This window comes from Crotalus tigris, unplaced genomic scaffold, assembly GCF_016545835.1.
Source record: "Crotalus tigris isolate CLP2741 ecotype Arizona unplaced genomic scaffold, ASM1654583v1 scf7180000024151.2778019, whole genome shotgun sequence".
Classification (NCBI taxonomy): domain Eukaryota; kingdom Metazoa; phylum Chordata; class Lepidosauria; order Squamata; family Viperidae; genus Crotalus; species Crotalus tigris.
The window spans coordinates 530,585-554,204 of NW_024100413.1; the positions used below are offsets into that span (position 1 = coordinate 530,585).

The following is a 23,620-nucleotide window of genomic DNA, read 5'->3' on the forward strand; positions in this document are numbered from 1 at the left end:
AGCAGTAGATTCCTTAAAATATTTAAGGAATGGATTGCTTAACGTCTTTGTATATTTTTTTCAGGAACATAATAAAAAGTAATAGCAAAGAGCTGCTGTATTACAGATAGGTCCAAAATTTTTCTGGACTATTTTCAAAGGGTTTAGAGAACCAGAATTTATCATAGCTGATCCTAGAGAGAAAGTAAATGCAGGAAAAGCCGGGGATAAGGAAACCAGAGAAAACAGAACAGGGAAAAGAATTAAAGCTGCAGCTGCCAAAAAAGCCAACAGAGTACTAGGCTGCATTAACAGAGGGATAGTCAAGATCACTCTTAAGATACAGAAGGATCTGGACAGACTTGAACACCGGGCGCTATCTAACAAAATGAAATTCAATGGTGAAAAAAGCAAGGTTCTACATTTAGGCAAGAAAAACCAAATGCACAGGTATAGTATAGGGGGTACCTTGCTCAATAGTAGTAACTGTTAGGTGAGTCCTACTGGACAATCACCTAAATATGAGCCAGAAGTGTGCTGCAGCTGCCAAAAAGGCCAACACAGTTCTAAGCTGCATTAACAGAGGGATAGAATCAAGATCACGTGAAGTGTTAACACTTTACTATGCCTTGATAAGGCCACACTTGGAATACTGCATCCAGTTTTGGTCACCGTGATGTAAAAAAGATGTTGAGACTCTAGAAAGAGTACAGAGAAGAGCAACAAAGATGATTAGGGGACTGGAGGCTAAAACATATAAGGACCGACTGCTGGAATTGGGTATGTCTAGTTTAATGAAGAGAAGGATGAGGGGGGACATGATAGCAGTGTTCCAATATCTCAGGGGCTGCCACAAAGAAGAGGGAGTCAAGCTATTTTTCAAGGTGCCTGAAGGCAGGACAAGAAGTAACGGATAGAAACTAATCAAGGAGAGAAGCAACCTAGAACTAAGGAGAAACTTCCTGACAGTTAGAACAATTAACCAATGGAACAACTTGCCTACAGAAGTGGTGAATGCTCCAACACTGGAAGTTTTTAAGAAGAAACTGGACAGCCATTTGTCCAAAACAGTATAGGGTTACCTGCCTGAGCAGGGAGTTGGACTAGATGACCTCCAAGACCCCTTCCAACTTTATTATTATTATTTAAGCTAGTCCTAAATCCAATCACCCAAGCAATGTAGGCAAGGAACCAGCTATGTACAAAACCCAGCCTAAGATTGAATAAATACAAAGAAAGAAAGAAAAAAGACAGGCTGTTTTCAAGAAAGAAAAATGGAAGCTGGCATTCTGCCTAGATATTCCACTGCAATCCATCTCTACAGCAGATTTTCCCAATCTTACTATTTAAATGCACTAAATTTTTCTTATGATCCCTTTTGTTTCCAACCTTTCAGATACCTCCCAGAAGATAAATAGGATACAACACAAAGCACTGAGAGTGACTATGTCTCTTCTTTGGTATTCAAAGCCATTCTCCTTCCTCAGCTCCCTATTCTTGCTATATAAAAGGTTCCCTTTTTTGAACAGAATGCAAAATGCTGTCAGGTCGATAAAGTACCTGTAAAGAAATAGGTACACATAGGAGTTCCAATTAAAGGCAACGGCTGCAAAATCAGGAACTACTCTCGCTAAACAAAGCAAACAGCAGTTATATTAACAATCAATTAGATGCAGCAGCCACCTGATGCTACATGTTTGTATAGGTCCCATGTGCTCTGTACATTTTGCCCAGCTGAGTAGAATTTGTGTCATATTCATTTTGACTTGGCAAGCAAATGTAATCACTTGGTCACACAGTATAACAACCTCTCACTTAGCTTCGCCCAGCCCCAGTTGTTACCTAACTTGATTGAAGTTAAGTACAACAGTTTTTAAGCTCAACTGGGTCATCAAATATTATAACTGATGCTGTTGAATTGAATTCTTAAAAACCTCCTTCTGTACTTAGCAAGGCTAATTGTTCAACTGCGTATATCTTATTAACTAATCTCAGATATCATTGATGGGTTGATCTATAACCTTACAGTGAGAAGTTAATTCGATGAGGCCGCCTCTGTCTGACATCATTTTTCCTAAGGACAGTGGGGCTTTTTTGAAAAAAACAGAAGCAATGAAAAAAGTCATTAACTGCCAATAATTGTGCTTTCTTTACTACAATGGAATCCCAGTAACTGCCATAGAGATGATTTTTTAAAAATGTTTTTACAGATATCTCAAAATATTTTATTTTTCACTCAAGAAAAAAAGGAAAAAAGGTATTACAGCCAATTGTGTTGTATTGTCAGAACATAAAGTCTCTTCTCCATATCTCGAACATGAGCTTATCTAGAACTGCAAAATGTGACTTTCAAAAAATCCATATCCACTGAGAGCTGTGTAAGTTGAAGAACTGTTCATCCATCCTTGACTCAGCAGGAAACTATAGTAGCATGAAATTGCTGTCTCCATTGTCAATTCCTATCCTGCCTCTATTGCCTTTCTTTTATGTCTCTGCAGACATCTTACTTCCCTCTAAAATAATGGATAACAATGCTTAACAGATTTTGTGCACTGAGGCTGCTCTTGAAGAGTGTTAGAACTTAACCTTGACTGAGTCATGGGCTGGGATCAAATGAAGGCAACCTCTTGAGAACACAGCAATGTGTTTGCGGCAAGCATCCAAAGGTTCTAAAGCATCTAAAACAACTGTACTCTGAATTATTTTTATATTTGATTTTTTAGCCACCCTTTTCAAGTGACTCTGGACAGTGTATGTCCGTGGTGGTGAACCTAGGGCACGTGTGCCACAGGCGGCACGCAGAGCCATCCCTGTGGGCACGCGCGCCATCACCCCAGAGGGAGGCGGGGCCAGGCTGCTCCCCTCCGCATCTCCACATGCATCTGCGCTCTCACTCTCTTTCTCTCTGCACTAAGAGTCAGGGAGCAGCTGCAAGAGCTGGGCGGATCCAGGCTGGATGGTGGAGGCAGCTGCCAGCACGAGTCCAGGTAAGGCTCCGGAGTGATTTTTGTGGTGTTCCAGCGGGCCGATCCAGGTTTGGAGGCCTAGAAAAAGCCTCTGCTGCCCGGATCAGCCATGGAGGGCACGAAATTCCCCCACCCACCGCATGGATCACCCTGCCGCCACCGCCTTTCCCTCCAACCCGCCGTGTGGAGCGTGCTGCCGCCACCTTTTCCCCCACCCACCACACAGATCATGCTGCCGCCGTTGCCATTCCCCACCAGTTTGTCATGTAAACTTAAAAAGTTCTAGAAATTAGGAATAAAAAATAAAATTTCTAGTGCTAGGTGTTTCTTTAAAGGCTCACAAGAACTCTATTGTTTAGTGCAGAAATTCTTTGTTAAACTGTTGTCAGACTAGTGATTCCACCACCTTAATTATCACATATAGCTTTTGGGGTCAAATGCCTGAGACTTTATTAAGATGGGAATTTGGGAGGAAAGTGCTAAGAAAATAATAAATTCTCACCTATGATGTTGTGCCAGACTAGAAGCATAATATGAGAACACAGGCAGTTTAGTTTTTAATATATTTATACCTACCTTCTTTTTCAAGTTACAACAACACTTGGGAGCTTTCAGATTTAGGAATAAATGGAACTTTGGATTGGACATTAAATTTTGGAACAGTAAGTGCGGTTATATTTATAATAAAAGATGGCAGAATAACTCCAAATGGGAGTTAGCAGGCAGTATCAAGGTGAGTGTAATGGTTATCACTATCAAGCCTTGGAGTTGATGTCTATGCTTTGGAAGGCTGAAGTATGTATGGATTTATGATTCATTTAATATTGTTAATGATTCCATATACCAGTTGCATTAGAAAAGCAAATACTATTGGAAGCTCATACTTCTTTTGTTTCAGGTGGTCCTTGACTTACAACAGTTTGTTTAGTGACTATTCAAAGTTACAATGGCACTGAAAAATGTGACTTATGACCATTTTTCACAATTATGACGTTTGCAGCATCCCCACGATCATGTGATCAAAGTTCAGACGCTTGGTAACTGGTTCATATTTATGACCTTTGCTGTGACTTGGGATCATGTGATCAATGTTTGTGACCTTCTGACAAACAAAATCAATGGGGAAGCCAGATTCACTTAACAACCGGGTTACTAACGTATCAACTGCAATGATTCTGTGGCAAGAAAATTGTAAAATGGGGCAAAACTCCCTTAACAAATGTCTCACTTAACAACAGAAATTTGGGATTCAATTGTGGTTGTAAGTCGAGGACTACCTGTATTCAGTTTCTTGCTGTATTTCTACATTTCCATCCATCAAGTGCTGGACCACATCTTTTTAATGCTGTTTGACATGATAATGACTTGATTTTGAAACCAATTAAAAATATAAGGGGCTACACTGCCAGGATTCAAATCTCTAAGAAAAATGTTTCTAGTTTTGGCTTTGGGCTTTACAAACGGCCTAGTGTGACCTACACTTATTTGTTTCAGCTTTTCCTCCTAAGGCCTCTAATAGAATCTGACACCACAAATGTATCTCCTCTAAAGCTGAAACATTTAAAATCAGTGCTTTTAAATATCTTGTTTTACTCAATTTCTAATCTGTGGAGCAAGATTACTAACTTGCATATCATTAAGCTAACCAGCTATATACTGTCTTAAATAAGCAGCTAAAATTGTAGATAGTGGACAGCTTTCAGTGTGGTAGGTTGCCCCTCCTGCTGAGGACAAAAAACATAGCAAATATCCTTTCTATGCTGTAAAATATTCTGAATAAACAAAATTATCCTACTCGTTATCTGTAGTGATTACATGCCATTTATCAGTCATAAGATCCTAAAATCTAGAAGGAGTTGCAAATTCATTTGTAAAAAATGACCATACCCACATCTTCAAACTAATGTGCAGACCATGTGATTTCACATGCTCTGAACCTCAGACACGTGATGTATCACAACTTTTTTTCTGTTGCCGGTAATGGGATGGATGCGGTTTTGCCATGACGTATCTGGCACGTGGGCCAGTAGTTTGACACCCCTGCTGTAAGATGTGGATGATATTATTTTCTCATAGAGGTTTTAAATGTAAATACATACTTATGTATTTCAGAAAAAAAACATTTAAAAAGGCTGGATGTGGCTTGTCTTTCTTTTAAACAGAATAATTATAAGCACTTTTAAGCTCGCTTGTTTTATTTGTATTAAACAACTTGAGTTGGAAAGTTGCAGCCAACTTTCTAACTTCCAGTCTGGCAATTATAATACCTTTCAAGCACATGGAATCTAAACAAAGAACATATACATCTTCAAACTAAAATAATAATCTAATGCTACAACTTAGTTACCTTATATTAGTTTGTCTCTCCCCCCCATATTTTATATCTTGTTAGTTGTGGGTAGTGACAACAATAAAATACTAAAGTAAGTTATTCATACTCATTAATTTTCTGTATTTTGTTCTTCTAACAATGTTGGAAGGAATCTATACAGAAGTTCTCTTAGGCTAATCTCCTCTCTTGGATGTTTAACCTCCCTCCTGATTTTAAGATAAATAAAAAAGTATAAAAGGCAATTGAGAGTTGTGTGGAGTGGAAGATATTAAACGGCTTTATGGATAGGACTCTTGGACCTGCCAAGTGTTAATTGGTGTCTGCCCCGACTGCAGTACAAATAGGCTTCACAGCCAATTAGCTTGTAGTCATCAATCTTTTCTGCTTGACAAAGTGAATTAATATGTTTCAGTCTTCAAAGTACAACAGTTACTAACAGACCAACTTGCGGATGACAGCATATCAAAGCTGAACTGAAAAAAAATCCTTTTTGAATGGCATCAAAATGTTAGCATTTTCTGAATGCCTTTGATGCTATCAAGGGATAAGCAAAATCTTAATATGGCAAGGAGGATGACATTCCAGAAGTTGAGATAGTGTGTGTGTTATTTCCTTACTTAGTGATGTAAACCTTCACAACATCATCTATCTCTAACATAAAGCCTGTCCTATTTACTGTTAGTTGAGAGATTTGCTGCCAGAGTCCACTGGAGTTGGGCAGCTAATAAATTCAAATATATAAATACAATTTAGAAGATACTGTAGAACAGGGTTCCCCAGCCCCCAGTCTGTGGACCAGCAACGGGCCGCAGCATGCCAGAAACTGGGCCATGCAAACAAGCGACGCCCCATCCATGAGATGTAGGCAGCACACAAAACCATGTCTCCTCCAATCTGTGGAAAAGCCTCTCTCCACAGAACTGGTCCCTGGTGCCCAAAAGGTTGGGACTGTTGCTATAGAAGATATTGTAAGAATTGACTTAGGGACAAAAAGAGGAAAGTCAAGTTTCCTCACCAGGAATGTATCCCCAAACTTCACCATTTAACCTTAGATGTGAAATTTAGCAATTAAGCAATTATAGAAACAGTGTGCAATTCTCAGGGGTCCTGCTCTCTTTAACAGTGTTTTAAAGATTTCTAGAATGGATAGTTGCTGGAATTATTAAGGGCTTTTAAATTAATACTTCTTTAATTATTTTTCACAATAAAGAAAACCCAAATCCTGACTTGCCATGTTTATCCTAGAATATTTAGACAAAATTTGATGCTGATCCAAAAAGAGGAGGAAAGAGCACAATTTAAGGGCTTTGCATGTCCTAATATACACCATTGTCAACTTAATGAAATATGACATTTTTAAAATTATAATATAGTGAAATGAAAGATAAAAACACACAAGTATTTCCCTCATTATTTTTTTTTTACTCATGGTTAGAAAGCAATAATGGAAATGACATGTATTAACAGTACTGAAAATCTTCATGTCCGCAAATACCTCCCTTTTGCTGTAAAAACTATTACCTAAAATATAAATAAATTTTGTTGCTAGGTATATATGTTGAAAGATTAATTGTGTAAAGAGATGAGGCAAAGCAATTGGCATTTAATAAATTCTCATGTACATATGATACATATGTGTACACATATGTAGTTTCTCTATATAGAAACAAAATATTACTTGGAGTAAGTAATCATATTACTGTAAATCAGGTGTTTCAAAACTTTTGGCTTGCCTGAGCCTCCATTGAGTTAAGAGGAATTGTCATGGAATATAAAATATATAATATAGTAAGTAGTTCTAAAAATCACATAATATTAAAAGTTTATGATCTTGTGAGGTCATGTTACTAGCTGTTCAGAGCTGCATGTCGCATGGGCTGGATATACTTGATCTAAATAATTATCTTGTTTAGCTCATCTGTAGCTTGCCATACTTATGGCTGAGTGAGTTGTCTGACTTTTTGTAAACCATCATAAAGTAAACCATGGTTCAATTCAAGGGGATCCCAGTTACTGTATAAATGTTAGACAATTGTTATAAGGTTAGATTTAATAAAGCATGAAATAAAGTTACATGTATTTCCAAATATTTTATGTATACTTGCGTTAGTTTGTCCACATACATGTTGCCCTGCATGGTAAAAACAAACAAGACTCTTTCTAATTGAAAATACATATTACAATGAAATGTGTTTAGGTCTATTGAAAAAAGCACAGCCAGAAATATCAACAATGAAATATATGGTTAAATAAAACTATCCTTTTTTGTTATGCAACTCTTAGACTGTTTGATTTAAGAAAACAGCATTTACAAAGAAGATTTTAAAAAACTTTTCTGACTTTATAGTCATTTTTCTTTTGTGGTCTTATAGAATATTTTAAACCATCTGCTTTTAATTACTTTTTTCTCCTGTCAAAAAGCTAATGTTTTGTAACTGGTTGAGTATGATATACAAAAAAAAAAAAAAAAAAAAAAAAAAAAAAAAAAAACCCTGAGAACTTCTCTTTCTATTAATTGTGTTTCTTCTTCCTTGTCTGGCGCACAATCATTTCTGCTTTGGGGACAAAACTATTAAAACTCTGGGAGGGACGATTCGTGTCTTGTACATAATTTAGAATCTAGTCAATCTGCCAGTCATGAATAATCTCAGCTTCTAGCAAAGGTAATGAAATCCCTAAATACCATCGTGCAATTGCGATATGACGTGCCCCATTATAAATATTCTTGTCACTATGCAACAGCTGGTTGTTAGGCAATTCAGAAGCAAAGAAACTGATAAGTTCTTCTTGAGAATACTAGTTGATTAATTCCACCGTTATCACAACGCTGGCTTCCAACCTATCTCCGCATTAAATTATTAATCTCATTGCACCAGTCTATAAAATAAAAATGGAAAAGGAGTAAAATACATTAACCATGTAATTATATTTATCTGCTGCTGTTTTAAGAAATCAGGAGACAGAGAGAGAGAGACAGACAGAGAGAGGGGGGGGGAGGGAGGGAGACGGACAGACAGACCAGATTTTATTTTATATTTACTGTTCTGATATAGAGGTGACATGATAGCAGTTTTCCAATATATGAAGGGCTGTCACAGATAAGAGAAGGGTCAAGAAGTCATGGATGGAAACTTTTTAAGGAGAGATCCAGCTAGAACTAAAGAGGAATTTACTGTCACTGAGAACAATTAATCACGGAACAATTTTGCCTTCAGAAGTTGGGGAGTACTCTCACTGGAAGTTTTTAAGATGAGATTGGACAGTCATTTGTCTGCAGTGATATAGGGATTCTTGCTTGAGCAGGGGGTTGGACTAGAAGCCCTCAAAAGTTCCTTCCAACTCTGATATTCAGTATTCTTAATTTTGAGACCGGTGTGTAGTTTCTAACTATACACCTTCCTTTGTGCTGCTATTGTAATAACAGCATGTTCGAATATACGCAAATGCAATCCACCAGCAGTCACTCCTTTCAGTTGATCTCAACTCAGTATAATCTTCCTATTTTCCAAGTCACTGCTACACCCAAAAACAGACCAGGTAAAGTAGGAGAATATGCATATATTTTTATACAATTGAGCAACATCTGTTTCAAACACAGAGGCAAGCTAGGTTCAAATCCATCTTTAGTTTTAGTAATAGAGGTAATTATGGGATAAAATGATGGGGAATCCTTCTCTTCATCTCTCTCTCCTAGAGAGAACTTGATATGTAATAAATCAAATAATTGGTCAACAGTTCCACAGCATATCAGGTGTCATATTCCAAGTGAATTGTTCACTTTGGGAAGAATTTCAGAAAATCCAATGGAAGTCTCCATAAAGCCAGCCCTGTTAGTAGAGTTATACCTCCCTCCCTACTACTCTTCTTGTAACTCTAATGGTATATTGCTAATACTAGTTTACAAATGCATAACTTTTCCTATATACTTTTCTGTAGCTACCTAACCAATAACTAGAAATCCATGAAATCAGAAAGCATTAAAAACTTTTAGGAAAAGCAAGATATATCACAGGACTCCCCTATCAAAAGATTATCATAGCCAATAAGAGGAAAAGCCAAAAAGAGAAATATATATTATAGTTATAGTGATCTGGATATCCAGAAGAACCTTTATCTTTATCTGGAATTAGAATAGCTGATAGTTTAATATGTAATGCTTTTTTTAATATATTTTAGGTTTTCTAAATCTTGCCTTGAAGCAAATGTTCAAAAGTCCCACCAAATAGTTCCAACCAGTAGAAAGTTTTTACTATGAACTGTATTATAAAGCCTTTATTTATTCAATATAAAACAAGTATTATATACTTCTATTCAAAAAGTAGAAGAAATCTAAGTTTATAAGTCAATTTAAAAGAACGTCCACAAGCATTTTTAAAAGCAGTACAACCTCCAAGTTTGGAAGGCAAGTCTTTTCTTACCAGATGGGCTCCCTAGTCAGAATATTTATAGCTTTTTCTTTTACTCAGTAGGGTCACTTCCTCAAGATAGATATCAAGATACTTATTTCATGTGTTTTTAATTGCTGTTAAGTAAAACAGACATGGAACATTAAAAGATGGATTATAGTTTTCCTTTGTTCCAGATCCTTATCAGACCACAGCAGGTGCATACTTATCGTGATGCAGTTTAAATGAGTCACCATATGTATAATCATAGCTGTAAAACTAAATGCAGCATTAAAATTATTTTAATAATATATATGAAAGCTGGTTATCTCAGTATTAGAATGTTGGTATGACCTGGTGGAGGAAGAAAGAGTTATATTCGTACATTCTACGGGTGCTTGTCTTGAGAGACTAATGTTAGCCGTGTTCTTGTTTCATCACAGGAAGCATAAGAGTGGAAGGAAGCATCCCATTGTAACTCTACCTAGTGGGGCATTTTAATTGACTCTGAAGTCATTAATCAGCTCCCAATCAATCTATTCTACCAACAGCAGGCAGTTACATGTCCATTACCTTCCATTTATCATGCCATCACCTAATTCACTGCACCATTAGCCAGAGATTAGGTCTCAGCATAACAGCATGAGTTCCCCACCCTTCAAAGACTCCTGTCACTCACCTCAGCCACTGGGATTCCTTCAGGTGGGCGACACTGGAGTAGGACTTCTTGTTCCAAAGATACTTCCTTTCCTAATGGTTCCTGTTCAAAAGTTTTCCGTAAATCTAGGATGGGAGGAAAAACATATTTACTTATATTATTTGTTATGGTTAAAGACAGAGATTTTGAAACAAAACTTCTGCAATTGGACTAATACATGGATTGCAGTTTTTAAGTTTTGTGAGACTGTTTCTAAGGAAGAAAGAAAGAAAAAAAGAAATAAGGGAGGCAGCGAGGAAGGAAGATTTGTTGCAAAATGGAATGGAATTGTGGTTCAGTAGACTGAACTGGTGTAGACCAGAATATGATTGATCCAGCCTTTCCTAATTAGAATACCAGTAAAGCACCAACCATTAAGGTGATGGGATGGCCATGTATCAAGAAAAGTAGCATTTTTAATGAAAGATCTCCATTATACCCTGCTATGACTACCTTATTAATGGAGAGTGGTATCTTAGGCAATATGTTTTGCTCCTACTGCCCTGCACTTAGCTTTATAGGAATGAATTCCAGTTATTACTTGTACCAGACAAAGTAAGAGAAGGGGAAGGAAAGATTTAAGGACTAAGGCAGTTTGAGGATAAATTGCTCTTTGGCTTTTTTATATAAATATTTTATTAATTTTCCAATTTTACAATCATGAGTACTTAATAAACAATGTGTTGTCTGGGTCCATTGGTAATTCAGTGGTACATATTAACTTTCTCAGTCTAGTTCCAATACTACACCATCCAGTGCTTCCTTGATCCTCTCTTCTTCTGGTGGTATGCATTTTTCCACACTGGGCAAATACAATTCTTATTACTGTTAATTCATGTACAATTAAATATAGACATCTTCATCACATTTTTCTGGTATTATATATAATATTGATAGTGTCAGTTTATAATATCTTTTCTAGCCAAAACATATCTCAATTGCCTTTGCACTTAAAATCCATTTGTTCAATAAATATCTTGTTTTTCCCACTTTTTAAAAAAATTAATTTCCCATCAATGTTCAAAATATCTCTTACTGCTTATAATTTTCTCATAATAAATTATATTTGGGTAACCAAAGGTTTCTCTTATTCAAACCCTTTTAGAGTTTTCAAATTTCCCATCTTATAACAAAGTATAATATTCTAGTTATAAATCCTATCCTTCTAATTATAATATTTTTATTTCTAACAGTTATCTATTCTCTTAACCATATTCAAACATTTGTTTAATAGTATAATATCCCATCTAATAGGTCAAAACCTCTATTTTCTTTAGCTTTCTTCCTTTGCCAAATAACTTTCCAAGTCAGTGCATTTGAATCAAGTAATTCTTCCTCTGTTTTTGTATATATTGTTTGGAATGAGGAAGACAATTTGACTGAAGTATTTTTGGAAGAATGCTCAACCCATTTATATTTATTAAACAGCCTCCATCCTTCTCCTTCAGTTTTTCTTTTCATTTCTTGTTTGTCAATATTCAGTATTTCTCCTAACAGCTTTATCATCCGTTTAATCAGCTCTTCTTCCTTATCCTCAAATGTGTTCTGAGATCTTGACAAGTAAGATATCTTTTCCATTTCCAATGTTATCACTGCATCTTCTAATTTTTCATTTTTCTGTGTCTGTCTGTTAATTCCTTCCTTTAGGTCCTCCATCTTTGGATCCGTTTCTTCTAATTTTCCTTCTGTTTTCTGGGTTACTACGTCCTTTCTTACTAGTTCCTCCTTACTAGTCATTGTCTAGATTTGTAAGTTTAGATTAGAAAAAGTGCAGCACTTTGTGATCAGTTTTTCTATAGGGTTCAATGGTATGTGGACAGTAGACAAAGTTAAGTTCAAGGGGCTCATTGTTTAGAACTGGCCCAACCATCATAAAGAATAAAGCAATTGCCTTGGATTGCAAATGACAATATAGATAGAGTGGCACCCTTACCCTATGCCAGGGGTAGGCAACCTTGGCTCTTTTATGACTCGTGGACTTCAACTCCCAGAATTCCTGAGCCAGCTATGCTGGCTCAGGAATTCTGGGAGTTGAAGTCCACGAGTCATAAAAGAGCCAAGGTTGCCTACCCCTGCCCTATGCCCTGAGACTCACCTCCACTTTTAATATTTTTCTTTTTCAGTCAGTGCTTAGCTAGAAGAAATTTTATTTTGCCCAGGTACTTTCCTTTATGATGTCATTGACAGTATTTCTGTATATGTGTGAGCAGAAAGGCACAAGGACAAATGGTCCAGCGGGACAAATACCTACAGTATGTGTTGTTCAGTTCCCAGGATACAAATTGCTGCACTGCAGCATTCATTGCTACAACCAGTCAGCAGTGTCAATGGAGAAATGAACAACTAGCAAGAAATTAGAGGGCAAAGCAATTAGCCTGCTGCCTGCAAATGTGTAGTTGGAACTGTTCTGTATTAGCTTAATCTGCTGTTGAATTTATGTTCTGCTACCAGCCAACTTGGGTTAAAGGGCTGGATGGAAACAAATCAAGGAGAGAACTAACCTAGGACTATGGAGAAATTTCCTGACAGTTAGAAAATTTAATCAGTGGAATGGTTTGCCTTCAGAAGTTGGTGCTCCATCACTGGAGGTCTTCAAGAAGAGATTGGACAAACATTTGTCTGAAATGATGGAAGGTTTTCTGCCTGAGCAGGGAGTTGGACTAGAAGACCTCCAAGGTCCCTTCCAACTCTGTTATTCTGTATTCTGTAATTTTGAGACTGGTGAGTAGTTTATTCTGGACTGAAAACTCCTGAGTTTAAACCCACAGTCAATGACTCGGATCAGTTCCTTTTTTAGCTCAGTTTATGACACACAATTGTTGGAGGAATAAGATAATGGGAGATAACCCCCTCCTCTTATATGAATTTGAATTTCAGGGGGAAAGGTAGAAAATAAATGCAATAAATAAAATGTCCTTTTTATTCAGGCATAAAATATGCTAAAATCCCTTCACTGCTTCACACAGCTTGCATTTCTATATATAGAGAGATTATTACGGCACTATGCTATTTTAAACTTAAGATGACAAAGAGAAAAATACAGTAATAATTGCAGTAGCAATAAAGAACATCAAGAAAATAAACTAGGAACATTTATATTTACTGCAGTGAAAGAAAAAGGAGTATACTTGGAATAGATAAAAATCTAAGCTAGTTCTTGGAGTCTGGTTTTAGCTCTCTAAAGCATTAATTTAAACTTGAATTTAATGTACATGTTTTTAATCTTCTCTGTTCCTAACATACTATGTTTACGAAGGAATCATTCTAGAAACAGCTTCATTAACTTGTAGCAGTGATAATTTGTTGTTACTGCTTCCTAACACCCTAAACTCTCTTCTGTCTGCTGAAAAAACTGACACAGGTAACCACAGATAACATTTTCCCACACACACACTTTGGAAGGAGTTTCTTTTCGTTTTCTTTATTGCTATCAGCATGGAATGATGTGGTTTTAACACTTGAAATGACACCAGGACTGTCCACCAGGTCAGTGATCTATAAACTAAATAGACGTCTAATATCAACTGGCACAATAAGCTGCAATGTCCTTAAAGTACCCATTGGAGAACATCAAGTGAATAATACCCCTTTTAAAGAAAGGGTGTAATTGTGTATTTACAAGGCAGCAGAGTTTGTTGGTTGCTTCCTTTTGCAAACTTAGAATGGTAGCCCACTAATCCACTACATCAATGTTTCTCAACCTTGATAACTTTGAGATTTGTAGACTTCAAGTCCCAGAATTTTCCAGCCGGTATGCTGGCTGGAGAATTCTGGGAGTTGAAGTACATTCATTTTAAAGTTGCAAAGGTTGAGAAACACTGCACTACATTAACAGACACTGATTAGCTGTGAAATATGCTTATTGGAGGCAATTCCATTATATATAAAACAAGTACAAAAAAGAGGTAAGAAGGTTAGTAAATTTATTGTGGATGTACAACTACAAGTCTGTGTACTATGCAGAAGTCATGTTCTCACTATGATTCCAGTCTTTTGCCTACTATGTGCTAAACAAAATCTCTTTTTGTCTAAAAGAAAGGTCCCCAACCTTTTGGGCGCCAGGGACTGGTTCCGTGGAGAGAGGTTTTTCCACAAACCGGGGGGTGCAGGTTTTTGTGTGTTGCCTGCATCTCATGGATGGGGCTTTGCTTGTTTGTGCAGCCCAGTTGCTGGCATGCCGCGGCCCAATACTGGTCCACAGACCAGGGGTTGTGGATCCCAGGTCTAAAAGGAAGGTATGATTTTTTACCACAATTTATATAATGAAAGAATTGCTTACAGTGTAGAAATCAACATTGGAAGTTGATTTTTTTCCCCCATTTTCTGTTGAAACTTTTAAAATCCAGATCCAATATTTCCTTCCAGGGTTCATGTGATCTGTTATGATTATTGCACTGAATGTATTTGCATATCTAAAGTACTTTCCCCCCAAACTGGTACCCTACAGTTGTGTTGGGAAATCAGAGATGCTATGGAGAATTCTAGGAACTTCAGTGCAAAACTCTTGGAAGGTGCATCAGCCTGCAGATAGCCAAGTTCAGAATAAGTTTTTGTAAATACAAACCTGTGCCTGAAAACCTCCAAACAACAGTGAGATTCAACTCATTGTTCATGGCATAAATTAAAAACAAACCAAAGTTCTCTTTTTAAAAATATGCAGTTCAATCTCACCTTACTTATATTTACTTTATCAGAGAACTCATCAACAGTTCTTCCATTAATTTTCATTAAAATAATTTTAATAATTTAAAAATATCCTGGCATTAAATTCACTAAAATTAAAGTGGTTGACTGAATACTAAGTCATTTCACATATAGAAATCTTACTATTAAAATATTGATCCAGTGCATTTTAATAGTTCCGTAGTTTGGATCTTTCAAGGTGTGTTAAACATATCCTCCCTAACCAGCATGCCATCTGTCACAACACCTGAGGAAAGACACATCTTCAAGCCCTCAACTTAGGAACATTCCCTAGTAAGCTTAAGAAATACAAGAAGCAATCATATTTCTGAGTTAATCTATTCCATTTAATAATATATAGGAAATCTCAATCTTACAAAAACACACAGTTATATCTCTGAGAACCGCGGGAATTAAAATATCAAATAAAATAATGTAGTGTGTTTCTAACAAGTAGCCTCTCCTGTTCCTTCAGGTTATCTCCTTTCGTGTATTTCTTTTACATTTGAATAAGCACGACATTTCTTTGCCAGTTAAGATCACATTTTATTTTGCCTTATCACTTCCAATTTAAATTCATAATCCATAGCGAATTTTTCCCCTGAAAAAATGGTCACTTTATATCCTTCTGGTACCTTTGCTGGACTTTACTATGATAGAAATTGTTTATGGGTAAAGCTAAAGGATATCTTTTATCATGTTCTGCAAAATGTGATAAGAGTTAGGTGAAGTGCCTTCAAGGCAGTAGTAATACAAGGGTGACTAATGAATAGGCATAAAAAACACACACTTGTCAGCCAGGAATTAAATGTAAACTAGGAACATGCTGCACTATGCTGCATTACTATCAAAAAATCAGATGGATTTCTGCCCTTGGTGGACCTTAAGGACTTATTTCTTTCACATGTACTTGTCAGTAATCCTAGCTAAGACTTCTTAAACAAATGCAGCAGAATTCTATGATAAACTAGAATAGTTTGTATTTGTATTTTTATGCAACAGAAATCTTGATTTTGAGGAATATTGTCATGTCTAAGCACTATTTTCAGCACATAATTTCAAATTATTCAACTTTAAAGACCACGGAAATCATTCACTTAAGGATTTTTCAAATTCAGATGTTGACACATACATAACGACTGTAAGATTCCAAGATGAAGGTAAAAATGAGAAATCTGGTACCACCTTTTCTGAAAAACAGATTTTATTAAATTCATAAGTTAGTCGGAAAAGTTGTCACCAGATTTCTGGTTTTATGATTAGCTACCATGAAGTAAAATCACTCTCTTCCTATAAGACAATAAGCTACTTAAAACATGTACCGGTATCTATGATTATATGAAGATACATGTAGTCCCTTATTTAGACAAAGCTTTATTCTGTAACACAGATAGATACATCTATGGTAGAAGGGGTATCACTAGATTTACATGAATGTTGGAAACACACATTGCATTTTACTTCAATTCAACATCCCCACCACTTATGTATATCATAATTTATCAAGGAAACCTAACCATTCAGATTGAAATGCTTTGCCAGTAGTACCTTACAGAAACCTTTATTTCTGGAAAGGTATCTATAGGATATATGCATCCAATATATGCATATGTACAGTATATTGGATATATATATCCTATACATCTATGTATATACACAAGAACAGGAAGAAGAAGAGGAAGAAGAAAATGTCAATCAATATGAACATTTAATGTAATTTATATAATAAATGTCTATGGGGCCTGCTTGTGTTTAAGTGGTCTCACTTTTAGTACAGGCTGATAAAGTTCACTAAAAGTAAGAATAATTGTTATAGGCAAACATTGGTAGATTTGTTGTAATTTATTTAGTGTAAGAAATCATTACGAAATGATGATATTTTTCACAAGATTCCTACAGAATCATTTCCAACAGAAAGGAATTTCTATTTAATCCGTCCGATTCATTGCTGGTTTTTACAAGTTGAAGATAACGGAATGAGTGTTAATTTCATGTGAGATGGGTGGCTATATAAATACAGTAAGTAGGTTAAGCTAGAATGACATTCTAGGGAAATTATTTTAACAACTTTAAATAGGTAAGTCATTATAGATATATTCACTAGTTTTTCCAAATCTTCCAGCTTGGTTGTTCTGACCTTGTTTTCATACCCTCTGGTACTTTCAATGTTAACACCGACTATAGCTCCTTCATCTTGAAGTGAGCTACCACAGCCTTCTCAGAAGCTGCTAAAACCTTTAAAAGAGGTTGATGGTCTCTCTAGATGGCCATTCATTCAAATAATAAACACGTTTTCTCCAATAATCAATGTATGATTATTTTGTAATAAAAATATTAAGTAATTTTAAAATACCTGATTCAAGCAATAAAACCATAATGCATTGGAATATTAATTGCCTGTTCTAAAGTTTCAGGATAATGGCTGAGGAATTACAAAAATACTTGAAGGGAAGGACTTAGAACGGTGTGAAAATATTCTTATTTCCTTACTTTAAAACAAATACTGTAATTATGTGTCCTTTCCGCCCCCCCCAAAGCATTAATCAGCATTGTTGCCATTTCTATTTTGTTTCATTTTTGTTTGTATTTGTCACCAACGTTGGAGTTTCTTAAGTCACATTTCATTAGGCTTTGGCATTTAAATATTTTAAGCACTGGATCAGGCTTTTTTTTTTTTTTTTACTAATTCTTGATTTATTATCCAGATTGAATGTGAATAGAATTGTGATAAAATCACGAAACCTTGGACATAATGGAGACAGAGAAGGTCTCCCACTATCCTGTAGAATCTGTAGGGCCAGACCTTCCCTTTTTCCTTCTCCACCTAACGTAAGCTTAGAAAGGGCATTCTGTGTTTATAAGAAATCTATGATTGTTGTAATTTAAATGTTGTGAATGACCTGTGGTGACCATTCTGCATATTTCACTAAGATTACGTTTTCAATACTAAGCTTACCACTGTTACTGTTTCATTTCAGGCCAAGGGTTTGATCATTTAACAGTAATTATCCTGCCAACATAAATTAGAGGATTTTCACATTGCCTAGCTCTCCAAAATAACCAATGTAGGTATTTACCTAAGTCCAAAAGCATATATTTAAAAATTTAAAACTGCTGCTTCTAAATTCACTTTGTAGGTGTTTTTTTTTTTTTGGATTATCATAGGAACATTTTTTTCCAATCTTCCTTTTTTAAAAGAATAATTTCAAAGATTATTTAATCAGAATGACATTGTTGCTGCTATTATTATTATTGTACAAAATATTAATTATAAACCAGGAGAATGAGGAAGTTACATAAAAGGTTCAACATTACATGAAAGTCTATGAATTGATAGTTACATATTGATCAAATGACACAAAAAGCCAGTGTGTCACAATTAGCTAATAAGCAACAATTTTCTGATATATCCCTGGTTGGCTCAAATCAATACATCACACTTAAATGAAGCATTTGAAGAACTTCAACATAGAGAGGAGGAGTTATCATCCATAAATCTTCCTGTAGAAAGCTAATTACAGTCACACCAACTATGCTGATACATAACCCTGATACATCAGATAACAATAACTTCAATTAAAATTCTAAGTATGATATGCTGGCAATCTGTCATGACTATTCTGGCAAAAACCCAAAATCAAATACATTTCATAATTTAACATTTTCAGCATTTAAAACTACGTATGCAGCATTTTTCAATTTGTCTTGGACTCATTATTAGTACTTTAAATGAATAGTTATTTTGACATTTAACAGTCAGAAAGCTCCCCAGAGGCTAAATATGTGCTTGTTGCCAAAAACATACTTTCAGTAAAATGCTAGAACTTGCATCTTTTACTTAATAAATACTTATATTATTGTTACTGGGAGATATGGAAGCATAGTTAACATGCATGTGTTTATCCATTTGAGCTTTAAATATCATATATGTATGTATGTATGTATGCATATGTATATGTATGCATGTATGTATTTATGTATATGTGTCTGTGTGTGTGTGTGTGTGTGTATGTGTGTATATATATATATATATATATATATATATATATATATATATATATATATATATATATAATGTTTATATATATAGCAAAGAGGGAGGAGAGCCTGTGGCTTGGTGGTTAAATCACTGCCTTGTATGTAAACTGTCCAGGTTCGAATCCCATAAAGGGTGTGGCTAACTGACGAGAGCAGAATGAGCTCGAAATGGCCATCTTAGTCTCCCAATTTAATTCTTTAATTCTTTGTGAGAAAAAGAAATTTGGATTTGTAATGTTTCGCAGTTGCGACTTGAGCCTGCTTAACGCCCCTAGTTGGGGGCTGCAAGGCAAAAGAGATTGTAAAAAGTAAAAAACTGCAGTATAGCAGTTAAAAAATGTCAAGGTGTAATCAATTAGACATCTGTCTGAAAAACTTCCTGCATATACTCCCTTGACTCAGCTGGCAAAGAGGGAGGAGAGCCTGTGGCTTGGTGGTTAAATCACTGCCTAGTATGTAAACTGCCCAGGTTCGAATCCCATAAAGGGTGTGGCTAACTGACGAGAGCAGAATGAGCTCGAAATGGCCATCTTAGTCTCCCAATTTAATTCTTTAATTCTTTGTCAGAAAAAGAAATTTGTATGTATATATATATATATATATATATATATATATATATATATATATATATATACACACACACACACACACACACACACACACACACACACACACACAGCACAAGCCCTATTAAACTCACGACAGCATAGTTTTAATAGACAAGATGAGTGATTTACTGTACATGAGATAAATCATGCAGATTTGTTTTGTGAAGTCTGTTTCTATTCTATAAAATTTGTTCTCTGTTCTATGAAAAACCTATAAAAAGAATTTTTATATCAGTGCTGATATTCCTAGCCAGCCTTCTGCTTTTCAGAAGTGCTATAAAATAATAATAACGCTTAGGCCCCAGAAGCTACCGAGATAGAGCACTGAGGTTCAACACTCCTTTCAGTGCTGTGCTTTTTAATTAATTTTCTATTTTTACAATCAAATCCCTAATAGACAATGTGATCACTGAGTCCATTAGTGATTCCATGGTACGTGTAAACTTCTTCAAAGTAAATCCAATATTACACCCTCCAGTATATCCTCTCTTCTTCTGGTAATAGACATTTTTCCACACTAAGCAAATACAATTCTTATTGTTGTGAGTAAATATACAATTGCCTATCAACATTTGTTACATTTTTGTAATAGTGTCAATAATATCAGTTTAGAATATCTTTTCTAACCAAAGCATATCTTAATTGCATTTGCATTCAATATCTATTTACTCAGTCTATATCCTATTTTTGCTGTTTTCAATTTTAATTCCCCATCCATGTTCAAAATATCCCAATCATTTATAATTTCAGAACAAGTTATATTTGGGTAACCAAAAGCTTCCCTTATTCAAAGTTCTTAGCATATTCTTATTTCCCTTTTCATACCAAGATATGATATTCTGATTACAAATCCTATCTATCTAGTTATAATAATAATTCTATTTCTAGCAGTCTATTCTTAACCATATTCAAACATCTAATTGGTAATATAACATCCCTTCTAATAGATCAAAGCTTCTGTTTCCTTCAGTCTTACTCTAGCTTTCTTCCTTTGCCAACTAACTTTCCAAGTCAGTGCATTTGGATCATCAAATAATTCTTCCTCTATTTTTGTATATATTATTTGAAACAAGAAAAACAATTTAGTTAAAGTATTTTTGGAAGAACTAGCCTGTTGATATTCATTAAACAGCCTCCCTCCTTCTCCAGTTCCCCACAGTTCTGTTAACGGCTTTATCTTCCATTCCATCAGTTCTCCTTCCTTATGTTCTGAAACCTTGGTTTGTAAAATATCTTTTCCATTTCCAGTATTATCACTGTGTCTTCTAAGTCTTCATTTATCTGAGTCTGGTCATTAGCTTCTTCCTTTAGATCCTCAGTGTTTGTGTCAGCATTCTCTAGTTTTCCTTCTATTTTCTGGGTTGCTGGATCCTTCTCTGTAATTATTTTCTGAGTTTGTAGATTTAAATTAGAAAATTGTTCTTTTATCTCCTTTGTGTTATTTTTAATCTCATCATGAGCTAAAGCGATAGTTTCTTGTATTAATTTCAACATGGAGAGAATTTCTTTCTGTGGTTCATCAGTATTTTCTTGGTGATATGGCAAACTGAGGTTTCTGGAGACAGATGTTAAGGTTGATTTTTTACTATTTAGAGCTAAGTATGGAACATCCATTTTATTGTTTGTAAATTTATCCAACCAACTAGCCATTCTTAAACCTCCCCTAAACAGATATAAGTAAAATTCAAATTTTTCTGTCCAATGAGAAAAATATCCTTTCTGTCCAGGGAGAAAAAAAGAACCATTAAAGTCTGTTTAACAATCAAGATTTATAATCCAAAGTATTCCATCATATGAGGCAATAGTGTATGTTTCTTCTACAGGAAAATAGTTCCACAATACAGTTCTGAAAGTCAGTATTTGTGTTCATAGTTCAGACAAGCCAATTTTAGAATAATATTATCGTCTCTGCCACACAGATAAGCAGCCTCCAAGTCGGTTCCTTTTTCTCAGCTGCAATTCTCAAAAGTAAAAGCTTCAAGGCCAGCCAAAGTCTTATCTAGCTCTGTGCTTCGAGCCAGGTTTCTTTTAGGCATAAATAAGTTGTAGTGCCTAATTCACCACTAGATGTCATCAATTCCATTTTTCAGTTTTTAAATTCAAAACTTATATTGTAAACTTTTCAAGTCCGCTGGTTTGGAAGGCTTCCTCAGATCAAACAGGAGGGCTGCTGCCCCCCCTGCAATTAATGAGGATCCCCTCTTTGCTTGCTGCCTCTATGGGGTGACTTTCGACCCTTTCCTGCATCTGCTTTGCCGCGACGCGAAAATTGGAAGCAGCTTCAGTACTCCTTTCACAGGTATTCATTGATAGCAACTTATAACAAATGCGGATTGCCTATGCTTTCTGTTCATTGCTCTTCATAAAAAAAAAAAACATATTCCACCCACAATGTACGATAACACCCTAATCTAGTTTCACATGTAAAATAAGTATCTTAAATCTGGAGAACATATATGGTTAACAGAAGACAAACAAAATGCACTTGCTGATGCAGGTTTTTAGCTAGTACTGGAAAAATGAGGTGTGTGAAAAGTATGCTGTGTTGAATTGCACCATGACAACTTGTCAATTCAACGTATTTTAATTTAAACATGGTAGGCTTCCATTTGCTAGAAATAGGATAGGATGAAATACAACTCTTCTGCAACTGATGGACTAAAAATGCTACAATAAGAATAAACATGATGGTTTTAATTCATTTATAAATGTCATTTCCAGATGTGGCAGTCAAGTGATAAAACATATAGGTCTGGATTTTAAGTTTAGTTTTTTTTTTTTTTAATTTGTGCACTTTGGTATTGGAAAAAAACCTATGTAATCACTTGTTTACCTTAATTTCCTGCAAGCATCACCCAAAAAATAAAACAACCCTACACACGAAACTAAAGAAAAACCCCAACCTTAAACATTAGTTAGAAATTTGAACATTAGGATTTAATAGATGATGCTGAAACAAAGCATGTCTCCATTTCAAGATCCTTTATGTGTCTTAAGAATTCTTGTCTATGAATTATTTTAACAGCTTTTATAGTGTTTCATGGAGAAATTGTACATTCTGATAAAAGGGTTTTCTGGAATTTATTCATTTTATTAGACGTGCAATTCTCTTTCACTAAAATGTCAGGCTAAATGCCAGACTGATAGACAGTTTCCAGTGAGCATTCACCAAAACTTGTTTATTTCACTTCCCCAAAGGCAAAGAAAGGCTGACTCTGAGTAATGGCCCTGGCTTTCATTGTTAAGTCAGAGTAAACTCATTTTATCCACATGATGGTAGAATGAGAATCTCCAGTGCAAATACTGTTTTAGAAGAGAGTCTTCTATTTGAAAATTAATGGAAATTAAATATTTGTATAGTAAGGGGAATATCTGCGTTTCTGTTCGCCTTGAATAATGCCCAAGAAAGAAGGGAAGAAAAGAATAGAAGAAATAATATACTATTAATATGGATGTAAGTTAAGGACCTTTTTGCAATGTTATTCTCTTCTCTGTTTAAAGCAATATAGACTGTTATCCATTCTTTCTTCAACCTGCTAAAAGCAATGGAATGAAATGGTTACACAGATCTAATCTACTACCATGGATTGTATTTATCCTGTCAAAAGCTTTATTTGGATAAAATAACTGTTTGACTGCAGACAGTTTCTCTAGATGGAAGGCCATTAGTTGCAGCACACTTCAGTTCTGACAGATTAATGGATCTACATGGTACAACTCTAAAGTTCATGAATCCATCAAGGGAAATAAATATTCAAAGTTGAATTGTGAATTTGAGAAAAATAAAACTTCATTCATTTTCATTTAATCTTCAGCACCAAAAGAAGTATTCACAATATGTTTAACAATCAGACTTATTCCCACTTTTTGCAATTTATGTTCAGTGTAGTAAATAAATATGGAGAACCAAGTGACTAAACTTAAGAGGTTTT

The 23,620-nt window shown here is 35.4% G+C and overlaps 1 protein-coding gene across 2 annotated transcripts in view; it reads right to left on the bottom strand.

The window, feature by feature from the left end:
- UNC5C (unc-5 netrin receptor C) overlaps positions 1 to 23,620 on the bottom strand; it is a 361,800-nt gene that overhangs the window by 94,129 nt on the left and 244,051 nt on the right. For both annotated transcript variants that reach the window (XM_039322862.1, XM_039322861.1), the window contains exon 4: positions 10,342 to 10,445. In XM_039322862.1, the coding sequence (XP_039178796.1) occupies positions 10,342 to 10,445 (104 nt within the window). The remainder of the gene's footprint in view (positions 1 to 10,341; positions 10,446 to 23,620) is intronic.